The sequence below is a fragment of the Thunnus albacares genome, chromosome 12, assembly GCF_914725855.1.
Source record: "Thunnus albacares chromosome 12, fThuAlb1.1, whole genome shotgun sequence".
In the NCBI taxonomy this organism is placed as follows: domain Eukaryota; kingdom Metazoa; phylum Chordata; class Actinopteri; order Scombriformes; family Scombridae; genus Thunnus; species Thunnus albacares.
In genome coordinates this window covers 24,686,838-24,707,959 of record NC_058117.1, presented here as the reverse complement: position 1 = coordinate 24,707,959, position 21,122 = coordinate 24,686,838, and the positions used below count along the sequence as shown (strand labels likewise).

At 36.2% G+C, this 21,122-nt stretch overlaps 2 protein-coding genes across 6 annotated transcripts in view; one reads left to right on the top strand and one right to left on the bottom strand.

Moving 5' to 3' along the window:
- Positions 1–9,042, top strand: part of LOC122994023 — a 95,695-nt gene extending 86,653 nt beyond the window's left edge. For 3 of the 5 annotated variants that reach the window (XM_044368553.1, XM_044368550.1, XM_044368554.1), the window contains 2 exons: positions 3,206–3,490; positions 4,281–4,925. In XM_044368553.1, coding sequence (XP_044224488.1) covers positions 3,206–3,490; positions 4,281–4,411 — 416 coding nt within the window. In that variant the 3' untranslated portion in view covers positions 4,412–4,925. Of the gene's footprint in view, positions 1–3,205; positions 3,491–4,280; positions 4,926–8,875 lie in introns of those variants that run through there. The other 2 variants (XR_006406491.1, XM_044368551.1) reach the window with 2 other exon arrangements.
- The window catches only part of LOC122994024, a 105,454-nt gene that overhangs the window by 50,543 nt on the left and 33,789 nt on the right, over positions 1–21,122 (bottom strand). The window lies entirely within an intron of this gene.

Below are 21,122 nucleotides of genomic sequence, written 5' to 3'. Positions count from 1 at the left end.
CATGATGATAATTAATAGGCTAATTAATAATTATGCTCCAGAAGGCACAAGTGTCAATACTTTTAATGAACAGTCCATCACTTTATCTTCTCAAATTCAAATATCTGTAATAAGTTATGATGAGTTCACCTCTAATGTTTTTCCTGTGGACAGGATGCAGTGGGAAAAAAAACTTAAATGCACTGACAGACAACATAAGGTTCAAATCAGAGTCTCCTAGTAGGACAGCCGTACACAAAATTACACACACACTAAAAAACACAATGCAAAACATTTAAAACAGATCAAGTAAAATATGTTTTTGCAGAATACATTATATAACACTCATAAAACTGCCATAAATGCATCTAGATTTACCATTATATTGACAGACTGTTAATCTAAGTGAGACTGTCTGACATTACTTTACTTGTCTCACATTATAAAAATGAATGTTCAAGGACTAAAGGCAGTGGCAGAAATATTCAGCTCACTTTCATGATGACCACTTTTAAAGACAGTGGTGACTGAAAAAGCATACAAGTGATTTTGATTTCTGTTCTTTTTACAGGGTCCAGTGATGTGACAACTGTGTTTGTGCAGAAAGGGAAGGATTTATGTCTGGATATTCAGAAACCTGTTCAGAAACCTCCAGAACTTGCATTGTGCATTCTTATACACTGAGTAATTTGTGAATAAATTATTCAATTCGAGTTCTTCTCCTTGGGTAATTTCTACTGCTCATCCCTGTTAGGACAGACATACAAGAGTCCTAGGCTCTCTCCTAGGTGGAGTTTTCATTTTACAAACCTCTTCACCGGCCACACACGTCTTTTTGTCACATATCATTGGTGCAATGCAAAGATGACGTCAAAAGATGAGGCCTTTGCAGGCTCCATTTTCTTTGCTGCAAAATGTCGGTTTTCTGTTTGAAAATTTACAGATGTCCACACCACTGGTATCTTTCATCTTGCAGCCTGAAAATGCAAGAGGTGTTAAATAAACTGTAGTGCAATGAGAAAGGAAGTGGTTATATTGCATGTGCATTGAGCTACCTAGATAAGTGTGTTAAAGTGACTCAAACTAACTAAACTAATACAACAAATACACAGTAGAAACTTTTAAGTGGACCACAGATGAAAATGATCCGTCAGCTAACTCTGGTGCAACATACAAAACCTTTTCCTTTAAATATAGTGCTATTAATTATTCAAACTTTGCAAGGATGCCAACAGGATCTATTGAAATATAAAATAGTATTCTTGTTTATCATTATCTTAACTTCTTATTTGACAGACTTAAATGATTTCAATAATTCCACAACAGCTTGGAGAGGAAGTTTGTATAGAGAAGTTACTTCGTTCACATCATCAACATGGTAACATCCTGTAAGTTTATGTGGTTTTAACAGGAAAACACACCTGTGACACAAAGGCGCTGCACTTTGAAGTCAGGGCAGCCAGAGATTATGATGTTTATCTTTGTGATACTGGAACTTTTGCTCTGCGAAGAAGTAGCAGGAAGGACAAACATATTACATTTTAATTTTATTACAGATACAGCAATAATACCTGAGCAGACTTTGTAAGGGTGATTGATGCACTGAGCATTGTGGACAAAACTGAAGAGCTGGAATCATCTGTAATCAAAGTCCTGTGAGGTACTACAGCTTTGAGCTCATGATTAGGAACTAACATGCAGTTTTAAAGGTTTTTATCAAAGCAGCAGGAAAGAAAGTGATACTGTAGCTTGATTAAAGGGTATCCCTGCATTTAGTAGTTGGTAGGCACAAAAAGAAGTGATCATTTTTTTGAGCATCTGAAATGATAGAAATAATAATCATTGTTATTATTAATTATTATTGAATTGATAATAATAAGAATAATATGTTGTATGTTTTATGTTGTGGGCATTTTGATCTGAGAAACTGTAGCCAGACTGATCTCTTTTTAGACAGCAGGTGGCTGCATGATGATTATGGTCACAATGTAGCAGCAGCACACGTAAAAGGAAGTATCTGTATTTTGTGAGGAGGGAGTATGTATGTGTTGTTGATATTTAGTTAGTATTGATTCTGCTCCAGAAGGTTCAAGTGTCAGTACTTTTAATGGACAGTCCATCACTCTATTAAACCTGAAATTCAAATAAATAAATAAATTCAAAAAAACTTAAATGCATCGACAGATAACATAAGGTTCAAATCAGAAGCTCCTAGGAGGACAACCCAACTCGAAATCACAAACACACACACAAAAAACCACAATGCAAAACATTTAAAACAGATCAAGTAAAATATGTTTTTCAGAATGCATTATATAGCACTCAAAAAACTGCTATAAATGCATCTAGATTTATCATTATATTGATAGTCCATTAATCTAAGTGAGACTGTCATTGTTTTACTTGTCTCAGATAATAAAAAATGAATGTTTGAGGAGTAAAGGCAGTGGCAGAAATATTGAGCTCACTTTCTTAATGACCACTTTTAAAAATAGAGGTGACATACAAGTAAAAAAAACATACAGACTGATCTCTTTTTAGACAGCAGGTGGCTGCATGATGATTATAGTCACAATGTAGCAGCAGCACACGGAAGAGGAAGTATCTGTATTTTGTGAAGGGGGAGTATGTATGTACTAGTGATATGTAGTTAGTACTGATATTTTAAATGAGCAGTCCCTCCTTTATCTTCTCAAATTCAAATGTGTAATTAGTTATGATGAGTTCACCTCAAATGATGTTTCTGTGTATAATGATGCAGACAAAAAACCCTTAAATACATTGACAGACAACATAAGGTTCAAATACTAGTGATTTTGATTTCTGTTCTTTTTACAGGGTCCAGTGATGTGACAACTGTGTTTGTGCAGAAAGGGAAGGATTTACATCTGCATGTTAAGAAACCTGTTGTTCTAGGAAACAAAACTGAATTTAAGTGGACAGTCAACAACACTCACAATATAGTAAGATTATTTCCTGATAACGAAATAAGAATTATTGACAGTTACATAGGAAGGGCTGAGGTTTCTCTACAAAATCACTCTTTGCTGTTGAAGAATGTGCAACAAAGCGACAGTGGATATTATACTGCACTCATAACCGCGGACGAAGATCAACGTCTAGCTGAATACAAGGTCATAATTCAAGGTAGGTTTCTTTAGATTTCAAATGTTGATACACAGTAGTACCCTGTTTTATAACCCTTCACATCTATTTTTCCCCTTAGATCCAGTGTCTCCAGTTAACCTGTCAGTGGACTCTGTGTCTAACAGCACAGAGTCCTGTAACCTCACTGTGAGCTGCAGGACAGAGCGCTCTCACATCAGCAGCACTTTTAGATGTGACACCCAAACCTGCCATCAGAAGGGAGGAGAGCAATCAAAGGTCACATCCTCTGGTTCTACTCTCCATATCTACCTGTTGAGTGACTCCATCTTCTGTAACCATAGCAACCAGGTCAACTGGACCAAAGACTTGAAGAATATTTGGCTTCTCTGCTCTTCAACTGCTGGTGAGACATAAAGACAATGTGTTGGGTCTCATGGATGAAAACAAATCAAAATGTGAATATAGTTATTTAACTGAAATGTAAAAGTAAACTTCTGCAACATTTTTATAGACTTCTGGGCACAAAGTTAAAATTACATATTTACAACTTTGCCCTATAGGGATCATACATGGGCTGCACAAAATTATAGGAACATACTGTATTGAGATATAATGCATGTCAATACAAATGCCCTGCAAATATATTTCACTTTTGAAGGTTAGAATACTCAATTCTTGTGTTGTGTTCTTTTAACTTGCACATCATAAAGTCTTAATGACATTGGCATTGGACCTATTTTGGGTTTTTTTATGGCAAATATTCTCTTTTAAGTGTCTTTCTATCTGTGTTAGTGACAGTCTAATATTGTTGTAGTTGTTGCTTCAATGAAGTACAGTATATGTACGACAGACCTTGATTGTTTGAATTAGAACAAAATTAAACACAAAAAGCAAAAATAAAGAATCAATCAACACAGTTCATTAAATACTATGATTGTGGTGTCATAAAACTCAACTGTACTTTACGTTTATTTTCAAATGTATAAATTAGAATACTTACTGTATAACAACAACATATTTGTAAGACAAAATTATGTGGACCATTTTTTAAGCCAGAAAAGTTGTCAAAATTTAAAAAAGACACAAAATGTTTTCCAAATACAGTATTTGGGGTAATTTGTTACATCCAGTATGTTGTATGTTGTGCTGTATTGTCAGTACTGTAATGAAATAACAGTTTTGTTATGTTGCAGGTTCAGAGAGTCTCTCTGCTGGTATCTCTGTGTGTCTGGTGAAGACAGTCGTGTTTTCTGTCGGTCTGGTCATCATGGTGTCTGCCGTCATCAGTGTCCACCTGATGGAGAAGCTCAAGAAGCAAAAATGAAGAGACAAATCTACACCAACCAATCTGTCATGCACATTTTCATCTGGATTAACCTCCAATTAATACAAAAGCAGAAAATCATTAATTATACAAATCCATCATACACGCTTTCATTTCCTCAGGTTTAGATTACTGTGATGGTTTTGAAAATCAGGTCTTCACTGTTAAATTACTCACAATGTGAAACTCTGTTCCCCAGTTTCACACGCAAAATTGGGAGAGTTATGTAAGAAAACAAAAAAAAAAACCCAAAAAACAAACACTGTGGCGCTTACTTGAGGAACTTCATATACTGTACAGTATTTTCGCAGTTCTTTCTTTTATCTGTAGGTCAGTCATGAAAACATTGTTGATTTGCTTTATTTTAACATTTTCCACTGATTACAGACTTAAGTTGATATCTAAAAAAGAAAAGTATAATTTTTACCTATTTTTTAATTTGAGGCAGAAAAGATGTGCAGGTGCGCCTGCACAGGACAGCACTGGTTACATTGGTTCCAGATACTGATACCTTCTCTCTCAGCTCCCACGTGATCTCCTAATTTTGTTTGTTTGATTTGTCATTTCTTTCAGCATCCAAACTTCCTGCATTATTTTCCTCTCACCCATGTACTTACATCTCACATCTATGTATTTGTTTTTGTAAATAGTTTCATTTAATAAATACTTTATTTTGTTGACCTACAATCTTTTGTGTCCTTCTTTGTCTGAACCGTGAGCCAGTCCATGATAGTAACTACCCTGCCCTGTCGATATATTGTAAATCATGCATTCTGCCACAGCTGTGGATTCCCATCTAAATACAGCAGCATTTAGTGCACTGCTGATTATTTAAGTCCAACTGAAATTAGAAAATGTTCATTTCATTGGTCTCAGAAATGTAAAAATAATTGTCATATTTTGTCTGTCTGGTCCATAATTTCTGTGAACCTAAACCTGTAAACCATACTGATATAAGATCTTATTAAAAACAACTCAAATCAAGTCTCAATGCACTAAAGATATACACTTCCTATTCTAACAGCATTAGAAGACGATGAAGAAGATGTTCATGCACTGTCAATTAAATAAACCAAAACTAAACTAATGTTGATGCAGCGTTAAGCAACAGCAGGAGACCTTTCATATCTGAAGACTGAAGGAAACTCAAAGCAGATTTGGCAGCACTGACTAACACAATAATTCTGTCCTTTATAAAAGGAAGAAGGTTTCATGAGAACAGGTCAGGTTTTTCAACCCATCTGACCTGAGTGTTTGGAAACAAACTAAACTCTTTTCTCATGTGAGCTGCATTTTGACACGTCTTTTTGTCACGTATCATTGGTGCAATTCAGAGTGCTCGAAAGATGACGTCAAGCGATGAGGCCTTTACAGGCTCCAATTTCTTTGCCGCAAAATGTCGGCTTTCTGTTCTAACATTTACTGATGTCCACACCACTGGTATCTGTCATCTTGCAACCTGAAAATGTAAGAGGTCTTAAATACACTGTGGCGCAATGAGAAAGGAAGTGGTTATATTGCATGTGCAGTGAGCTACCTAAATGAGTGTGTTAAAGTGACTCAAACTAACTAAACTAATACAACAAATACACAGTATAAACTTTTAAATGACTTTAAAGTGTGTTCTTAAAATGGCATCACCTCCTTCTACCTCATTGAAAAATCCAGAATTTATGAGCAACATTTATGGAAACAAATAAAAATGGCTTAGCAAAAATGTGATTATTATTATTATTGTTGTTGTTGTTGGTGGTGGTGTTTGGTGTTTATTTGTTTATTATGTTCTGCAGAGGAGGTTAAAAGTAATGTGTTGTGTGTTTGACTAAGAATATATGTCAGTTATGTTCAAAGAACAGGATGCAGCATTGTAGGCCAGAAGAAAGCAACAATAAAGAAAAACAAATATCCCTCATTTCTGGCTACGACAAGCTGGATTGACTTCATCATTTTGAGGTCAAATGCTTTGAAAATAAATGAACATAAATGTGATTATGTGTCTCTGTTGTTATTACAGGGTCTGGTGCTGTGACTCCTGTGTTTGTGAAGAAAGGAAATGATGTACTTCTGGAAGTCAAGAAATCTGATGTACTGACTGAGGAGACAGATTTTTTTTGTAAGTTCAGTAACACTTATTCTGTAGTTAAATTATCTCATGATGATGATAAACCATTTATCTTTGATGACTACTCAGGGTTAGGGTTAGGGAAGGGCTGAGTTGTCTGATCAAAATGGCTCTTTGCTATTAAAGAATCTACAACAGGCCGACAGTGGACATTATGTTGCACTAGTGACTAGTGCAAGAGACTGAATCATAGCTGAATACAAGGTCAAAGTCCAAAGTAAGTTTCTTATCATTTTATCATTGTAAATTGTGAATGTTGACATAATAGTACTCTGATTTCCAAAACCCTTCACACAAATGTTTTTTTTTCCAGATTCAGTGTCTCCAGTTAAGCTGTCAGTGGACTCTGTTTCTGACAGCACAGACTCCTGTAACCTCAAACATTTTTTATTACAAGAACCAGAAAACTAAACTCTCATGTCATATTGTGTATTTTTGTGAATCACTTAGGGCCTTGTATTGTAAATGATCATACAGCATGAAGTTTTTTCCCCACTCCAATATTGTGGGAGAGATTTCTTTCAAGAATGATACACTGAACATACACAACAAATGCAGATGAAGAAAAAATAAAAACAAGAACACTTAATCTTGTTGGCTGAATGATAATCCATATTGAAATTTATTATTTTTTCCATTCATCCATTATCATTATCCACTTATCATGATCAGGGTCTTGGGGCCTCTGGAGGTAATTGCAACCATTGGCAGAAATCCTGAACAGGTTTGTTACAGAGCTGATGCATATATACAGACAACTGTTCACACATTCATTTAAAGCCAACGGCAATTTAGAGTCCCTAATTCATTAACCTGTATGTGGGGGAGAAAACTGCCAACCTGGACAAGAAGCCTTACTTAAAAATACATAAAAATACATTAAATAAGTCAAAAGAATAGCTTGGCTTTTTGGGAAACATTCGTTTTCTTGCCAAGAGTTAAATGAAAATATGTCTGTGCCTCAAATATGAAGCTGCAGCAGGGGGTAAATTAGCTTAGCTTAGCACAAAGACTGGAAACAGCTAGCTTTACTCTTTACAAAGTTAAAAAAATATACATAACCTCTAAAGCTTACTATTTAAAATGTTTGTTTAGTTAATACAAAAACAAAAATGTAAAAATCTCTATTTGTTATTTTTCTTTTCCAGATAACTGGATGGCAAAAATTTACTTAGCTTCCCCTTTCCAACTGTGAGTGTCACGCTTCCAGCCAGGACATTTTAAAAAAAACAAAACATAACAACGATTGTTGTGGTGTTTACTGTTGTCATGATGACGAAGGTTGTGTAACTTTAAGGAAGTAGAAACCACGTTTCAAGTGATCATTTTATCCCAAACTATGATTTTTCCCTAACCCTAACCAAGCTGTTTTTGTGCCTAAACCTAACCAGACCTTAACCACAGTGTTGTCACACCATAAAACATCATTATTTTTTTAACAGTAATTTGGTTTTGATAACGGTTTTTGATAGCGGCATATTACGCTCCCATGGGTCATTCTGAAAATGGATCGTTCTGGAGTGCAGGTACAATCCACCTATGTGGTTGTTTAGTTATGAGGATGTGTTGGAAATAACTTAAAATGGAAAAGCTGATCGTCATGGTCTCTGGTTTCTCTGCTACCTTTATACTACACTGTATTCAATGAGCTACTGGGACTGTTAAAAGAAGGACAATGTGTGGAAACAAAACGCTGTCATCATTGGTCCATTAGTACAGCAGCTGGGTCAGAAAACAACTGTGCAGTCGAAGCAGAGTATGTAAATTATGTTCTTTATACAACACACACACAGAACTACAGATTCATATGAGGTCAGAGACTGACTACGACTTTGCATTCATTTGTGTGAACACACCATTAGCATCCATCCTGTACATGCCATGATTTAGTCCTGTGAACGTATCTTATCAGTGTTTTTCAGTTCTGGTTGCTGGTTGGACTTTGGAGCTTTGGTAACCTGAGCATAAGTGGTGTCTGGCAGGGTGGCGTTTTTAGTCTCAGTGGATCCTGTGGATCTAGTTGGAAATCCTACCAAAGCATAGGTGGACTGTGGAGAAAGACCTGAAGCATCTTCTGTGGCATTCTGATTAGGTCTTTGGGCTGGATCAATGTTCTAGAAATAAATCAAACAACCATGTTAGAAAAATGTTTTCCATTTTTACTTTGCTCGACATACTCAGTACAGTATATATTTAAACCTGCTGTTCAATGAGAACTCAAACAGCAGGTTTGGACTGGTGGGTCGTGGTACATCTGGAAATAATTCAGTTCACAGCAAAACATTTAAACACAAGAAAGCAGCTCAAACAGTGCTGTTTTCAGTGACATCTGCATGTGGCAGGTTCAGTGGGAGCAAGCAGCAGCACCAGTACAGCAGACTGGGTGAAGCAGCTGTTATAGCAGAGATGGAGGTCATTTAGATAGACTGCCAAGTCATTAGGATAAAGTGTTCAGTGTGCGTGGTTATAGGCTGACCAGTGCATTAGGAAGGCTGCATTTCTGTTCCACTTGAACATACACAAGGTTTTTGATTTTTAAAAATATTTCAACTGTTTCTGAAAATCAGGTCTTAAAATTGAATTATTCACAATGTGAAATTCTGTTCCTCAGTTTGACAAGCAAAGTTGAGAGAGTTATGAAAAAAACAACACTGTGGCGCTTACCTGGAGAACGCCATGTTCTGTATTTTCGCAGTTAATTTTTCTTTTCTGTTGGTCTGTCAAAAAACATTGTTGATTTGCTTAATAATAAGAAGAACAATAACAACAACAACAACAAAAACAACAATAATAATAATAATAATAATAATAATAATAATAATAACAATAATAATAATAAAGGCTATCATGATTGAGGCTAGCAAAAATTCAAGATGGACAGATTTTGGCAGAAAGAAAAAGAAAATGCTTATTGAGCTCAAATACAAAATATGATGCTCATCTTGTTCAGAAGTTCAATGCGGTGTCAAATTTTTGTAGCAGTTTGGTCAAAACTTGATTTGCATTTGCACAACAGAAATGAATGAGAAAGATCCAGTTGATGTTCTTAGTAATCTTATTTAATTAAGTTTAAACTTTGCTCCTTTTGTTACAGGCTTCACCATTATTATAACTGGTTGATAGATATTCAGTCGAGTTTTTATATAGGGTGGAGGAGTTGTTTCAGCTTGTAAATTTCTTGTATATTTCCAAAACAAAATATACATATTTTAATTTCAGTTGGACTTTAATCATTCTGAGGGCATTTTTTTATTCAAACTTTGCTCCTTTTGTTACAAGCTTCATCGTTATTGTTACTGGTTGATAGATATTCAGCAGATTTATACATGGGGGAGAGGAGTTGTTTCAGCTTGTAAAGGTGAAAAAAAAGAAGAGGTTTGGGATTTTTTAGTATTTACAGAAAGAACCTTTTAGTTTTTTGCTCTAAAGAGAACTCAAGAAACCTCTTTTACCAAGCAGGTCTATGTTTCCAAAGCAAAATATACATATTTTAATTTTGACGTTAATCATTCTGATGGCATTATTTTATTCATACATAAGAGGTTTGTGGGTTTGGTAGATATTCTCTGCTACAATACTGGAATTCAAATACAAACAGATATGAAGATTTTAATTACATTATTACTCTTGTGCTGAAATTTACATCGAGACTTACATATAGTGATTCCTGCAAATACAGAGATGACGACCAAACAGCCGACTACGATCCCGATCCAGCTGCCTTTTGTTTGGCTCCCATTAGGAACTGTAACTAAACAAAAAAGAAAATAGATCAGAAATGTTGACATATTTCAAGATTGCAGTTTGAATTTCATATCATTTCTGGGAGGCAGAACAGAAATAATCTCTCTGTCTGAGTTAAACCTCAAAGACATTTGGACCACCAACCCTCTAAAAGTCAATGGATTCATTAAATAACTTTTTAGCTACAAATATTTTTCTGAACAGTAAGAAAATGTTAATGTGTTGACCCCCGCAGTATTTGGTAATAAATCTTTATGGATGAAGGTGATTTGCACTGCATGACAAGCAGTGTGTGTAAACTGTGCATTATTGTCAGTTAGCTGTTATGTCTTTCAGTCTCACCAGTATTTAGAGAGCAGAGAGTCCGAATCTTCTTCATGTCTTTGGTCCAGTTGACCTGATTGCTATGGTTACAGATGATGGAGTCACTCAACAGGTAGACATGGAGAGAAGAACCAGAGGTTGTGACCTCTGATTGTTCTCCTCCCTTCTGATAGCAGGTTTGGTTGTCACATCTAAAAGTGCTGTTGATGTGAGAGCGCTCTGTACTGCAGCTCACAGTGAGGTTACAGGACTCTATGCTGTTAGACACAGAGTCCACTGACAGGTTAACTGGAGACACTGGATCTAGGGGGAAAAATAGGTGTGAAGGGTTATAAAATAGGGTACTACTGTGTATCAACATTTGAAATCTAAAGAAACCTACCTTGAATTATGACCTTGTATTCAGCTAGATGTTGGTTTTTGTCCGCGGTTATGCAGTGTAATCTCCACTGTCATTTTGTTGCACATTCTTCAAAAGCAAAGAGTGATTTTGTGGAGAAACCTCAGCCCTTCCTACATGACTGGGAATTATTTCTATTTCATTGTCAGGAAATAATCTTACTATATTGTGAATGTTGTTGACTGTCCACTTAAATTCACTTCTTTTTTTTAGAACAACAGGTTTGTTAACATCCAGATGTAAATCCTTCCCTTTCTGCACAAACACAGTTGTCACATCACTGGACCCTGTAAAAAGAACAGACATCAAAATCACTTGTATGTTTTTTAAGTCACCACTCTCTCATCTGCTAATATCAAAATATCAATACTAACTACATATCAACATTACATACATACTCCCCCTTCACAAAATACAGATACTTCCTCTTCCATGTGCTGCTGCATTGTGACCATAGCTGTCTAAAAAGAGATCAGTCTGGCTACAGTTACTCAGACCAAAATCACAATTATTAATAATTTAGCATAATTACATTGTAATTGACACCTGGTAATGAACTGTTGCCAGTTGGGATATTTGCAATTTGTAAAATTTCTGCTATAACACTGTAAATGTATTCAAACAAGTGAGTGTTTATCAGGAAAAAGAATTTTATAGGTTCAACAAAGATTGAGAAGACAGAAGCTGCAGTTCTTCCAACAATAAAGTAGTTTTATGACGAGCTCTTCACTGTAGATTTAAATATATAAATATATACATATAGTCGTATGGATGGTATGTGGCTGCTTGTATTGATATGGACACTAATCTTTGTCATGGTTAGCAATATGTAATCAATTATAACCCAAGACAAACAGAGGAAGACACACAAGTCTACATCATTTTAGCACATGTCAAGCAATACAAACAAATGTTTGAAGAATTTAAAAAAGGCCGTCAAAAATGTACTGATAAAAAAATGGAAGTGAACGTTTGACTTCCTCAAGTGGTTTTAACAGGTCATATGTGGAAATAAATGCTGTTCTACATTTCAGCAGCTCTTTTCTCACACTAACAAATGTAATCTATAAGCACAAAATAGTACCTGTTCACCTAATGTGACCAAAAAATGCTCTGATACACACACACACACACACACACACACACAGATGCACATGTTACAGGGGAAATGAGTTCAGGTTTATCCTAAACCTCTGTGACGATATTGAGCCCTTTTTATGTCATTTTTTCAGTAATCATAATTTATTGTGGTTCTCTCATTAATTTGTGTAATCTCACTCGGCATTTTAAAGTTGTGTCTCTACATCTTGTCCATATTCATACCCTTTTGTAAATACAGTTGTTAAGTCTGTATAAAGAATTTGGGGACTGTCTCAGTGTTTCATTGTTTGTTTTAATATATCAGGACTCCCAGGAAATCAGGATTGATGCTTAATTGATTTAAAAGAATATGATGTGACTGATTTTGCCTGGTTCCAGACCTCTGAATCTCTGCCTCCAGATGTCTTAATTGCTGCCCACATCTTAGGCTTTGAAACTACATTCACACTCATGTTGCAAAACTCAATTTACAGAAAACACAATTAAGATAAAAATAAATTAAAGGGGGCATATTATGCTTTCCTTATTTTCAGTCCTATATATAATGTCACAATGTCAGATGTTCATATTAAAAGTAGCCAATGTGTCAAATAACGAGGTAAACGTATGTAAAAGTAATCCCTGTGTGTCGGCTTCAGACTGCTCTGAATACTCAGTTTAAGGGTTTTTTCTACTTTCAGCCCAAGCCGACATCAGCTTGTGAAAGATTTCTTTATATGGTCATCTGCTAGATGCACAGCACAAGTTCACTACTCTGTTCTGGGGGTGGTCACGCTGAGCCATGACTCCATTACAAGGCACAGCGAAGTAAAATAAGTAGTTTACCTATTGGCTGGTCGTTTGCAGCTCTACATCAAACATCATCACTGTGGCTGTTTCTAGTTGTACTATTCCTCTCTGCGTTATTTCTAACTGAGTCGCTGAACAGATAGCTCCAAATATCTCCATATGTTGTTGTTTCAACCGGTTTCTAGCACTGCTAATAAAGCTCTGCTACTTAAGTGAGGAACATGTTTAATTTCCTGTAAATTCTTCACAATAATAGTCTCCTGGTTTTTAGTCAATTAAAAGCTTTTAATTTGAGACAGTAAAGCAGGAAATATTTGATTTGCATCATTGACTGTATATAAATATGGATGTCATGACAGATCCCAAAAAGTGAAGCCAAGACATCTCGATCGCCCCCTGGTGGCTGGCTGCAGTATAGGTCATAAGTCCCCCTCCATGTTAGTGAATGGGACATTTTTCCCAGAGATGGTTTCAGTAATTTCAGGTAGTTCTTATCACACTGCTGTTTGTCCAAGTGCTCATTTTTTCTGAAAAGTTTGTTGTTAATCAGTTATCTCATGATATAGAAAGGGGGTCTGACGTCATAATTGACAGCTGTGACAGCTGCTCTCAAACCTCCATCAGGCAGCAGGATGGCTAAGGGGGCTTGTTCTGCAGGCCTTCATCCTGCCACCTGACTCTACTGTGCAGACTTTGGCTCCAAAGATATCACGCAAGCAAGATGGCAGAAAGGAGATATTTTGGCTTCACTTCTGCATCGCGGTAGGAAGTGTAGACGCGTTGTCCATATTTATATACAGTCGATGGTTTGCATTGGCGGTAAAGTTACACAACTCTGATACGTAAAACTGGCCATCAGAACAGTGTGGGCTCATTGGGAGGGGGGCCTTAAAGAGACAGGAACTAAAACCGCCTGTGAAGAGAAACAGTGTATACTATAGGAGCTGCATAAAGGGCCAGTATAAGATAAATAAGGAGTTTTTCAAGTGTGAATCATGCAAAGCTACTCTAAAAACTTTGAGTTGATATGAGCATTAAAGGTCATCTTCAAAGATAAATCAGCCTAACAGTGCAGATATTGAAAGGAAATATACTGAATGTCAAAAGCTCCACAAATGTAGAGATATACTGAAAGTAAAACCAGAAAATAAAGAGTGCGTGCCTCTACCATAATACTCTATATTCATTATTTTAATAACACAAAAACGTTTTAATTTTTTTAAAATCTCTGTCTGGATATATTCTGGTCTTGTACAAGAATGAAGAATTCTAGTTTAATGTATTGTGTTCAAATTTCTCTTGTACTGAAGAATATTTTATCATTGATTATTGTATTTTTTCTCATTTACATCAACCAGAACGTTAACAAACCCCATTTTTTGAACAATGGATTGGGATGGAGTAATACATGACAACAACAAGTTCCAGTAGTGCCTCACTACAACAACCAGACTTTGAAAACAAAGTCAAACAACAGAAAATATTTAAAGAAAACTGTTCTACCTTGTGTTTCCCATGAATGCAGCACACAAACAGCAAAGAGAAGAACCAGAGCCATTGTGCATATGAGCTGTATGAGGAAGTGGAAACACTCTTTGTGAACTGTGACCATGCTTTGTGGTAACTTGTCTTCTCGGAAGTCTCTGCTCAAGCCACAGATCTCACTGAACAGTTTTTATTGAAACTCTTGCTACTGAAGAAATAGTCCCATTTTTCACATAATCTTTTGAATATTTGATTATCACAAATAAAATCAGCCTCCTGCCAAGACACTCATCATACAAAAAACCTAAAAGAATACACAACTGAAAAAGCTGAAATGAAATATGGCCTCTAATCTCATAATCAAGTTTATTAAGTCAGTTTTTAGAGAGAACGATCTCATTTGAAAATATGTTTTCAACAGATCTATCTATCTGCACTTTAGACAGCGTTAACAACCCTGAGCTTAATGTTAATTAGAGAATGATTAAAAAGGTTAAATACATGTTCCATACAATTTCCAACATATTCATATCCATCATACTTCATCTGTCATGTCTAACCATCATCATCACACATTTCCATCAGAGCAACACTCACTTCTGGTGTGGTCATCTTACAACTCATTTTCCACTGTAAACAATTTACTCTTCATGTCCTTGTCGTCTAGACTGAAAATGAAAAGGCTTTGACAAAATGTCCATTTTTAATTTGATGCTTTTAGTAACTCAAAAATCATATGAAAGTACAGATGTCTCCCACACGTCAACGGTGAAAGGAGAGACTCTTCAATGTTTAACATGTGCAACTTAAAATAACCATGTTGGCATTTACACTGAGATGTAAATGCCAACCTGAGATGTGCTGCACTCCTGCCAACACACTCGTCATAAAAAACTAAAAGGATGAGTGTACTGGGCTCAGCAGCACCTTGTCTTCTTTAAGTCACTGTACGATCCACAGATCTCACACACACCAGGCTAAACAACAAAAGGCAGTCCAAACCCACCACCCAAATATAACAAGAAAATCCATATGAACCGAAGGACTAAACACCCAAAGTCCAGGCAGGGTGTGACTGTACAATCCACAGATCTCAATGTGAACAGTTTTTATTGAAACTGTTGCAATATATATTTCACATGTAATTTTAGCAATATTAGAGCAACACAAATGAATTCAGAATATTAATGTAATGAAAGTCCTGCTAGGTACAGCAAGACAGTCTACCTGCAGGACTCCACTGTAGTGACACTTCTGGTGCAGGTCAAGTCAAGTCAATTCTTTTAAAGAGCCCATTTAAAAACAATGGACACTGACCAAAGTGCTTTACAGAGAGATTAAATTATGGCATTATTTGATTGATGATTACAATATTAAAAAACACAGGAATGATCAAATATAAACAGACATGAATAAGAGGATATGAGAAAATGAATATCTTGATAAAATCATAACACAAACAGCATTGCACAAACAACAAATAAAAATACAAATAAAGGCAAGAGTCTTCAGACATGTCTTCATGCTGACAATTAAGAGGCTAAAGAAAAGAGATGGGTCTTAAGAGGGGTTTAAAAAATATCAATAGAGGGGGAAGATCTAATTGTTAACGGTAAACTTTTTATAGTAATAATAATAATATGTTGTATGTTATATGTTGTGGGCATTTTGGTCTGAGAAACTGTAGCCTGACATCTCTCTTTTTAGACAGCAGGTGGCTGCATGATGATTAAAGTCACATTGTAGCAGTACATGGAAGAGGAAGCATCTGTTTTTTGTGAGGGGGGAGTATGTATGTATTGTTGATATTTAGTTAGTAGTGATTCTGCTCCTGCGAGGATGGACACTTTCCAGAAGGCGTGAATGTCAATACTTTTAATGAACAGTCCATCACTTTATCTTCTCAAATTCAGATATCTGTAATTAGTTATGATGAGTTCAACTCAAATATTTTTCATGTCTACATGATGCAGGTGGAAAAAACTTAAATCCACTGTAAATGCACACAAATAAGGTTCAATTCATAGGCTCCTAGTAGGACAGCCATACTCAAAATCACACACACACAGAAAAAACACAATGCAAAACATTAAAAAAAGATCAAAATGTTCAAATTACTCCTCAAACAAAACAATGACAGTCTCACTTAGATTAATGGACTGTCAATATAACAGTAAATCTGGATGCATTTATAGCAGTTTTATGAGTGCCATATAATGCATTCTGCCATTAAACTCACAAAAAGCACACGAAAGGCCCACTCAGGAGCCAGTGCTTGGTTTGTCCATTCTGGGCTACTGTAGAAACATGGTGGTGCAACATGGTGGGCTTCATGGAAGAAGACCCACTCTCTATGTAGATATAAGGGGCTCATTCTAAGGTAACAAAAACACAACCATTCTTATTTTCAGGTGATTATACAGTAATTAAAACATACTTATGATTATTATATTCCATTTCTGACAATATTTCTGCCAATAGATCCCATAAATCTTACACAAACCTACTGTAAGTCAGCTAAAGAATTGTGAGGAAAGTAATTAGCTAATGTGCACGTTAAAACAAAATTAAAAAAAAGTCAAATGTTACTACATCACATTACAAATCTTACACATTGCTGTAAGGTGAGGTGCTGGGTAGAGGGGTCTTAATCCAGACAGAGACGTCACTAGTGAGACTAAACTGAGGTTGAATCGTAGTTTACAGCCTTTCATTGGTTGATTCTGCTGCCAATCAAACATGTCTGCAATCCTATTGACTAGTTTTATTGCCTCCACCTTGGTTTTTTTCGCCTGTTCTTCTCTCTCGGGCAGTTTTACTGAGCAGGGCACGTGCCTTTGTCCCACTCAGCAAGTCAGCGCCCAGAAGCCCCTCCCTGCTGTAATGTCACGGTGTTTATATCAAACGGATATGCACTGCACTCAGACTCAGAGCTGAGTGGCTCGCTGATCATTTGTTTATTCAAAGTTTATTAAACGTGTCACGTGGCTAATTGTGTGATTGCTGAAAGCAATCACACAATTAGACAAGCGACAGTGGAGCGACAGTGGAGATTACACTGCACTCATAACCGCGGACGAAGACCAACGTCTAGCTGAATACAAGGTCATAATTCAAGGTAGGTTTCTTTAGATTTCAAATGTTGATACACAGTAGTACCCTGTTTTATAACCCTTCACATCTATTTTTCCCCCTAGATCCAGTGTCTCCAGTTAACCTATCAGTGGACTCTGTGTGTGTCAGCATAGAGTCCTGTAACCTCACTGTGAGCTGCAGGACAGAGCGCTCTCACATCAGCAGCACTTTTGGATGTGACACCCAAACCTGCTATCAGAAGGGAGGAGAGCAATCAGAGGTCACATCCTCTGATTCTTCTCTCCGTGTCTACCTGTTGAGTGACTCCATCTTCTGTAACCATAGCAACCAGGTCAGCTGGACCAAAGACTTGAAGAAGATTTGGCTTCTCTGCTCTTCAACTGCTGGTGAGACATAAAGACAATGTGTTGGATCTCATGGATGAAATCAAATCAAAATGTGAATATAGTTATTTAACTGAAATGTAAAAGTAAACTTCTGCAATATTTTTATAGACTTCTGGGCACAAAGTTAAAATTACATATTTACAACTTTTCCCTATAGGGATCATACATGGGCTGCACAAAATTATAGGAACGTACTGTATTGAGATATAATGCATGTCAATACAAATGCCCTGCAAAAATATTTCACTTTTGAAGGTTAGAATGCTCAATTCTTGTGTTGTGTTCATTTAACTTGCACATCATAAAGTCTTAATGACATTTGCATGGGACCTACTTTGTTTTTTTATGGCAAATATTCTCTTTTAAGTGTCTTTCTATCTGTGTTAGTGACAGTCTAATGTTGTTGTAGTTGTTGCTTCCATGAAGTACAGTATATGTACAACAGACCTTGATTGTTTGAATTAGAAAAAAATTAAACACAAAAAGCAAAAATAAAGAATCAATCAACACAGTTCATTAAATACTATGATTGTGGTGTCATAAAACTCAACTGTACTCCACATTTATTTTCAAATGTATAAATGAGAATACTTACTGTATAACAACATATTTGTAAGACAAAATTGTGTGGACCATTTTTTAAGCCAGAAAAGTTGTCAAAATTTTAAAAAGACACAAAATGTTTTCCAAATACAGTATTTGGGGTAATTTGTTACATCCAGTATGTTGTATGTTGTGCTGTATTGTCAGTACTGTAATGAAATAACAGTTTTGTTATGTTGCAGGTTCAGAGAGTCTCTCTGCTGGTATCTCTGTGTGTCTGGTGAAGACAGTCGTGTTTTCTGTCGGTCTGGTCATCATGGTGTCTGCCGTCATCAGTGTCCACCTGATGGAGAAGAAGCAAAAAGAGACAAATCTACACCAACCAATCTGTCATGCACATTCTCATCTGGATTAACCTAAAATTAATACAAAAGCAGAAAATCATTAATTATACAAATCCATCATACATGCTTTCATTTCCTCAGGTTTAGATTACTGTGATGGTTTTGAAAATCAGGTCTTCACTGTTAAATTACTCACAATGTGAAACTCTGTTCCCCAGTTTCACATGCATGTTCCAAAAAACAAACACTGTGGCGCTTACTTGAGGAACTTCATATACTGTACAGTATTTTCGCAGTTCTTCTTCTACTTCTGGAAGTCAAGAAATCTGATGTAGACAGATTTTTTTTGGAAGTTCAATAACACTTATTCTGTAGTTAAATTATCTCATGATGGTGATGAACCATTTATCTTTGATGACTACTCAGGAAGGGCTGAGTTGTCTGATCAAAATGGCTCTTTGCTATTAAAGAATCTACAACAGGCCGACAGTGGACGTTATGTTGCACTAGTGACTGGTGCAAGAGACTGAATCATAGCTGAATACAAGGTCAAAGTCCAAAGTACGGTTCTTATCATTTTATCATTGTAATTTGGAAATGTTGACATAATAGTACCCTGATTTCCAAAACCCTTCACACAAATGTTTTTTTTTCCAGATTCAGTGTCTCCAGTTAAGCTGTCAGTGGACTCTATTTCTAACAGCACAGACTCCTGTAACCTCAAACATTTTTTATTACAAGAACCAGAAAACTAAACTCTCATGTCATATTGTGTATTTTTGTGAATCACTTAGGGCCTTGTATTGTAAATGATCATATAGCATGAAGTTTTTTCCCCACTCAAATATTGTGGGAGAGATTTCTTTCAAGAATGATACACTGAACATACACAACAAATGCAGACGAAGAAGAAAGAAAAACAAGAACACTTAATCTTGTTGGCTGAATGATAATCCATGTTAAAATTTATTATTTTTTCCATTCATCCATTATCATTATCCACTTATCATGATCAGGGTCTTGGGGCCTCTAGAGGTAATTGCAACCATTGGCAGAAATCCTGAACAGGTTTGTTACAGAGCTGACGCATATATACAGACAACTGTTCACACATTCATTTAAAGCCAACGGCAATTTAGAGTCCCTAACTCATTTAACCTGTATGTGAGGGAGAAAACTGCCAACCTGGACAAGAAGCCTTACTTAAAAATACATAAAAATACATTAAATAAGTCAAAAGAATAGCTTGGCTTTTTGGGAAACATTCATTGTCTTGCCAAGAGTTCAATGAAAAGTTCTCTGTGCCTCAAATATGAAGCTGCAGCAGGGGGTCAATTAGCTCAGATTAGCACAAAGACTGGAAACAGCTAGCTTTACTCTTTACAAAGTTAAAAATATATACATAACCTCTAAAGCTTACTATTTAAAATGTTTGTTTAGTTTGTTCAAAAACAAAAATGTAGATGTATTTGTTATTTTTCTTTTCCAGATAACTGGATGGCAAAAATTTACTTAGCTTCCTGTTTCCAACTGTGAGTGTCACGCTTCCAGCTGGGACATTTTAAAAAAAAAAAACATAACAACGATTGTTGTGGTGTTTACTGTTGTCATGATGACCAAGGTTGCGTAACTTTAAGGAATTAGAAACCACGTTTCAAGTGATCATTTTATCCCAAACTATGATTTTTCCCTAACCCTAACCAAGCTGTTTTTGTGCCTAAACCTAACCAGACCTTAACCACAGTGTTGTCACACCATAAAACATCATTATTTTTTTAACAGCAATTTGGTTTTGGTAACGGTTTTTGAAAGCGGCGTATTACGCTCCCATGGGTCATTCTGAAAATGGATCGTTCTGGAGTGCAGGTACAATCCACCTATGTGGTTGTTTAGTTATGAGGATGTGTTGGAAATAACTTAAAATGGAGGAAAAGCTGATCGTCATGGTCTCTGGTTTCTCTACTACCTTTATACTACACTGTATTCAATGAGCTACTGGGACTGTTAAAAGAAGGACAATGTGTGGAAACAAAACGCTGTCATCATTGGTCCAGCTGGGTCAGAAAACAACTGTGCAGTCGAAGCAGAGTATATAAATTACGTTCTCTATACAACACAAACACACAGAACTACAGATTCATATGAGGTCAGAGAGTGACTACGACTTTGCATTCATATGTGTGAACACACCATTAGCATCCATCCTGTACATGCCATGATTTAGTCCTGTGAATGTATATTATCTGTGTTTTTCAGTTCTGGGTGGTGGTTGGACAATTAAGCTATGTTAATCTGAGAATAAATGGTCTCTGGCAGGGTGATGTTATTACTCTCAGTGGATCTTGTGGGTCTAGTTGAAATTCCTACTGTAGAATAG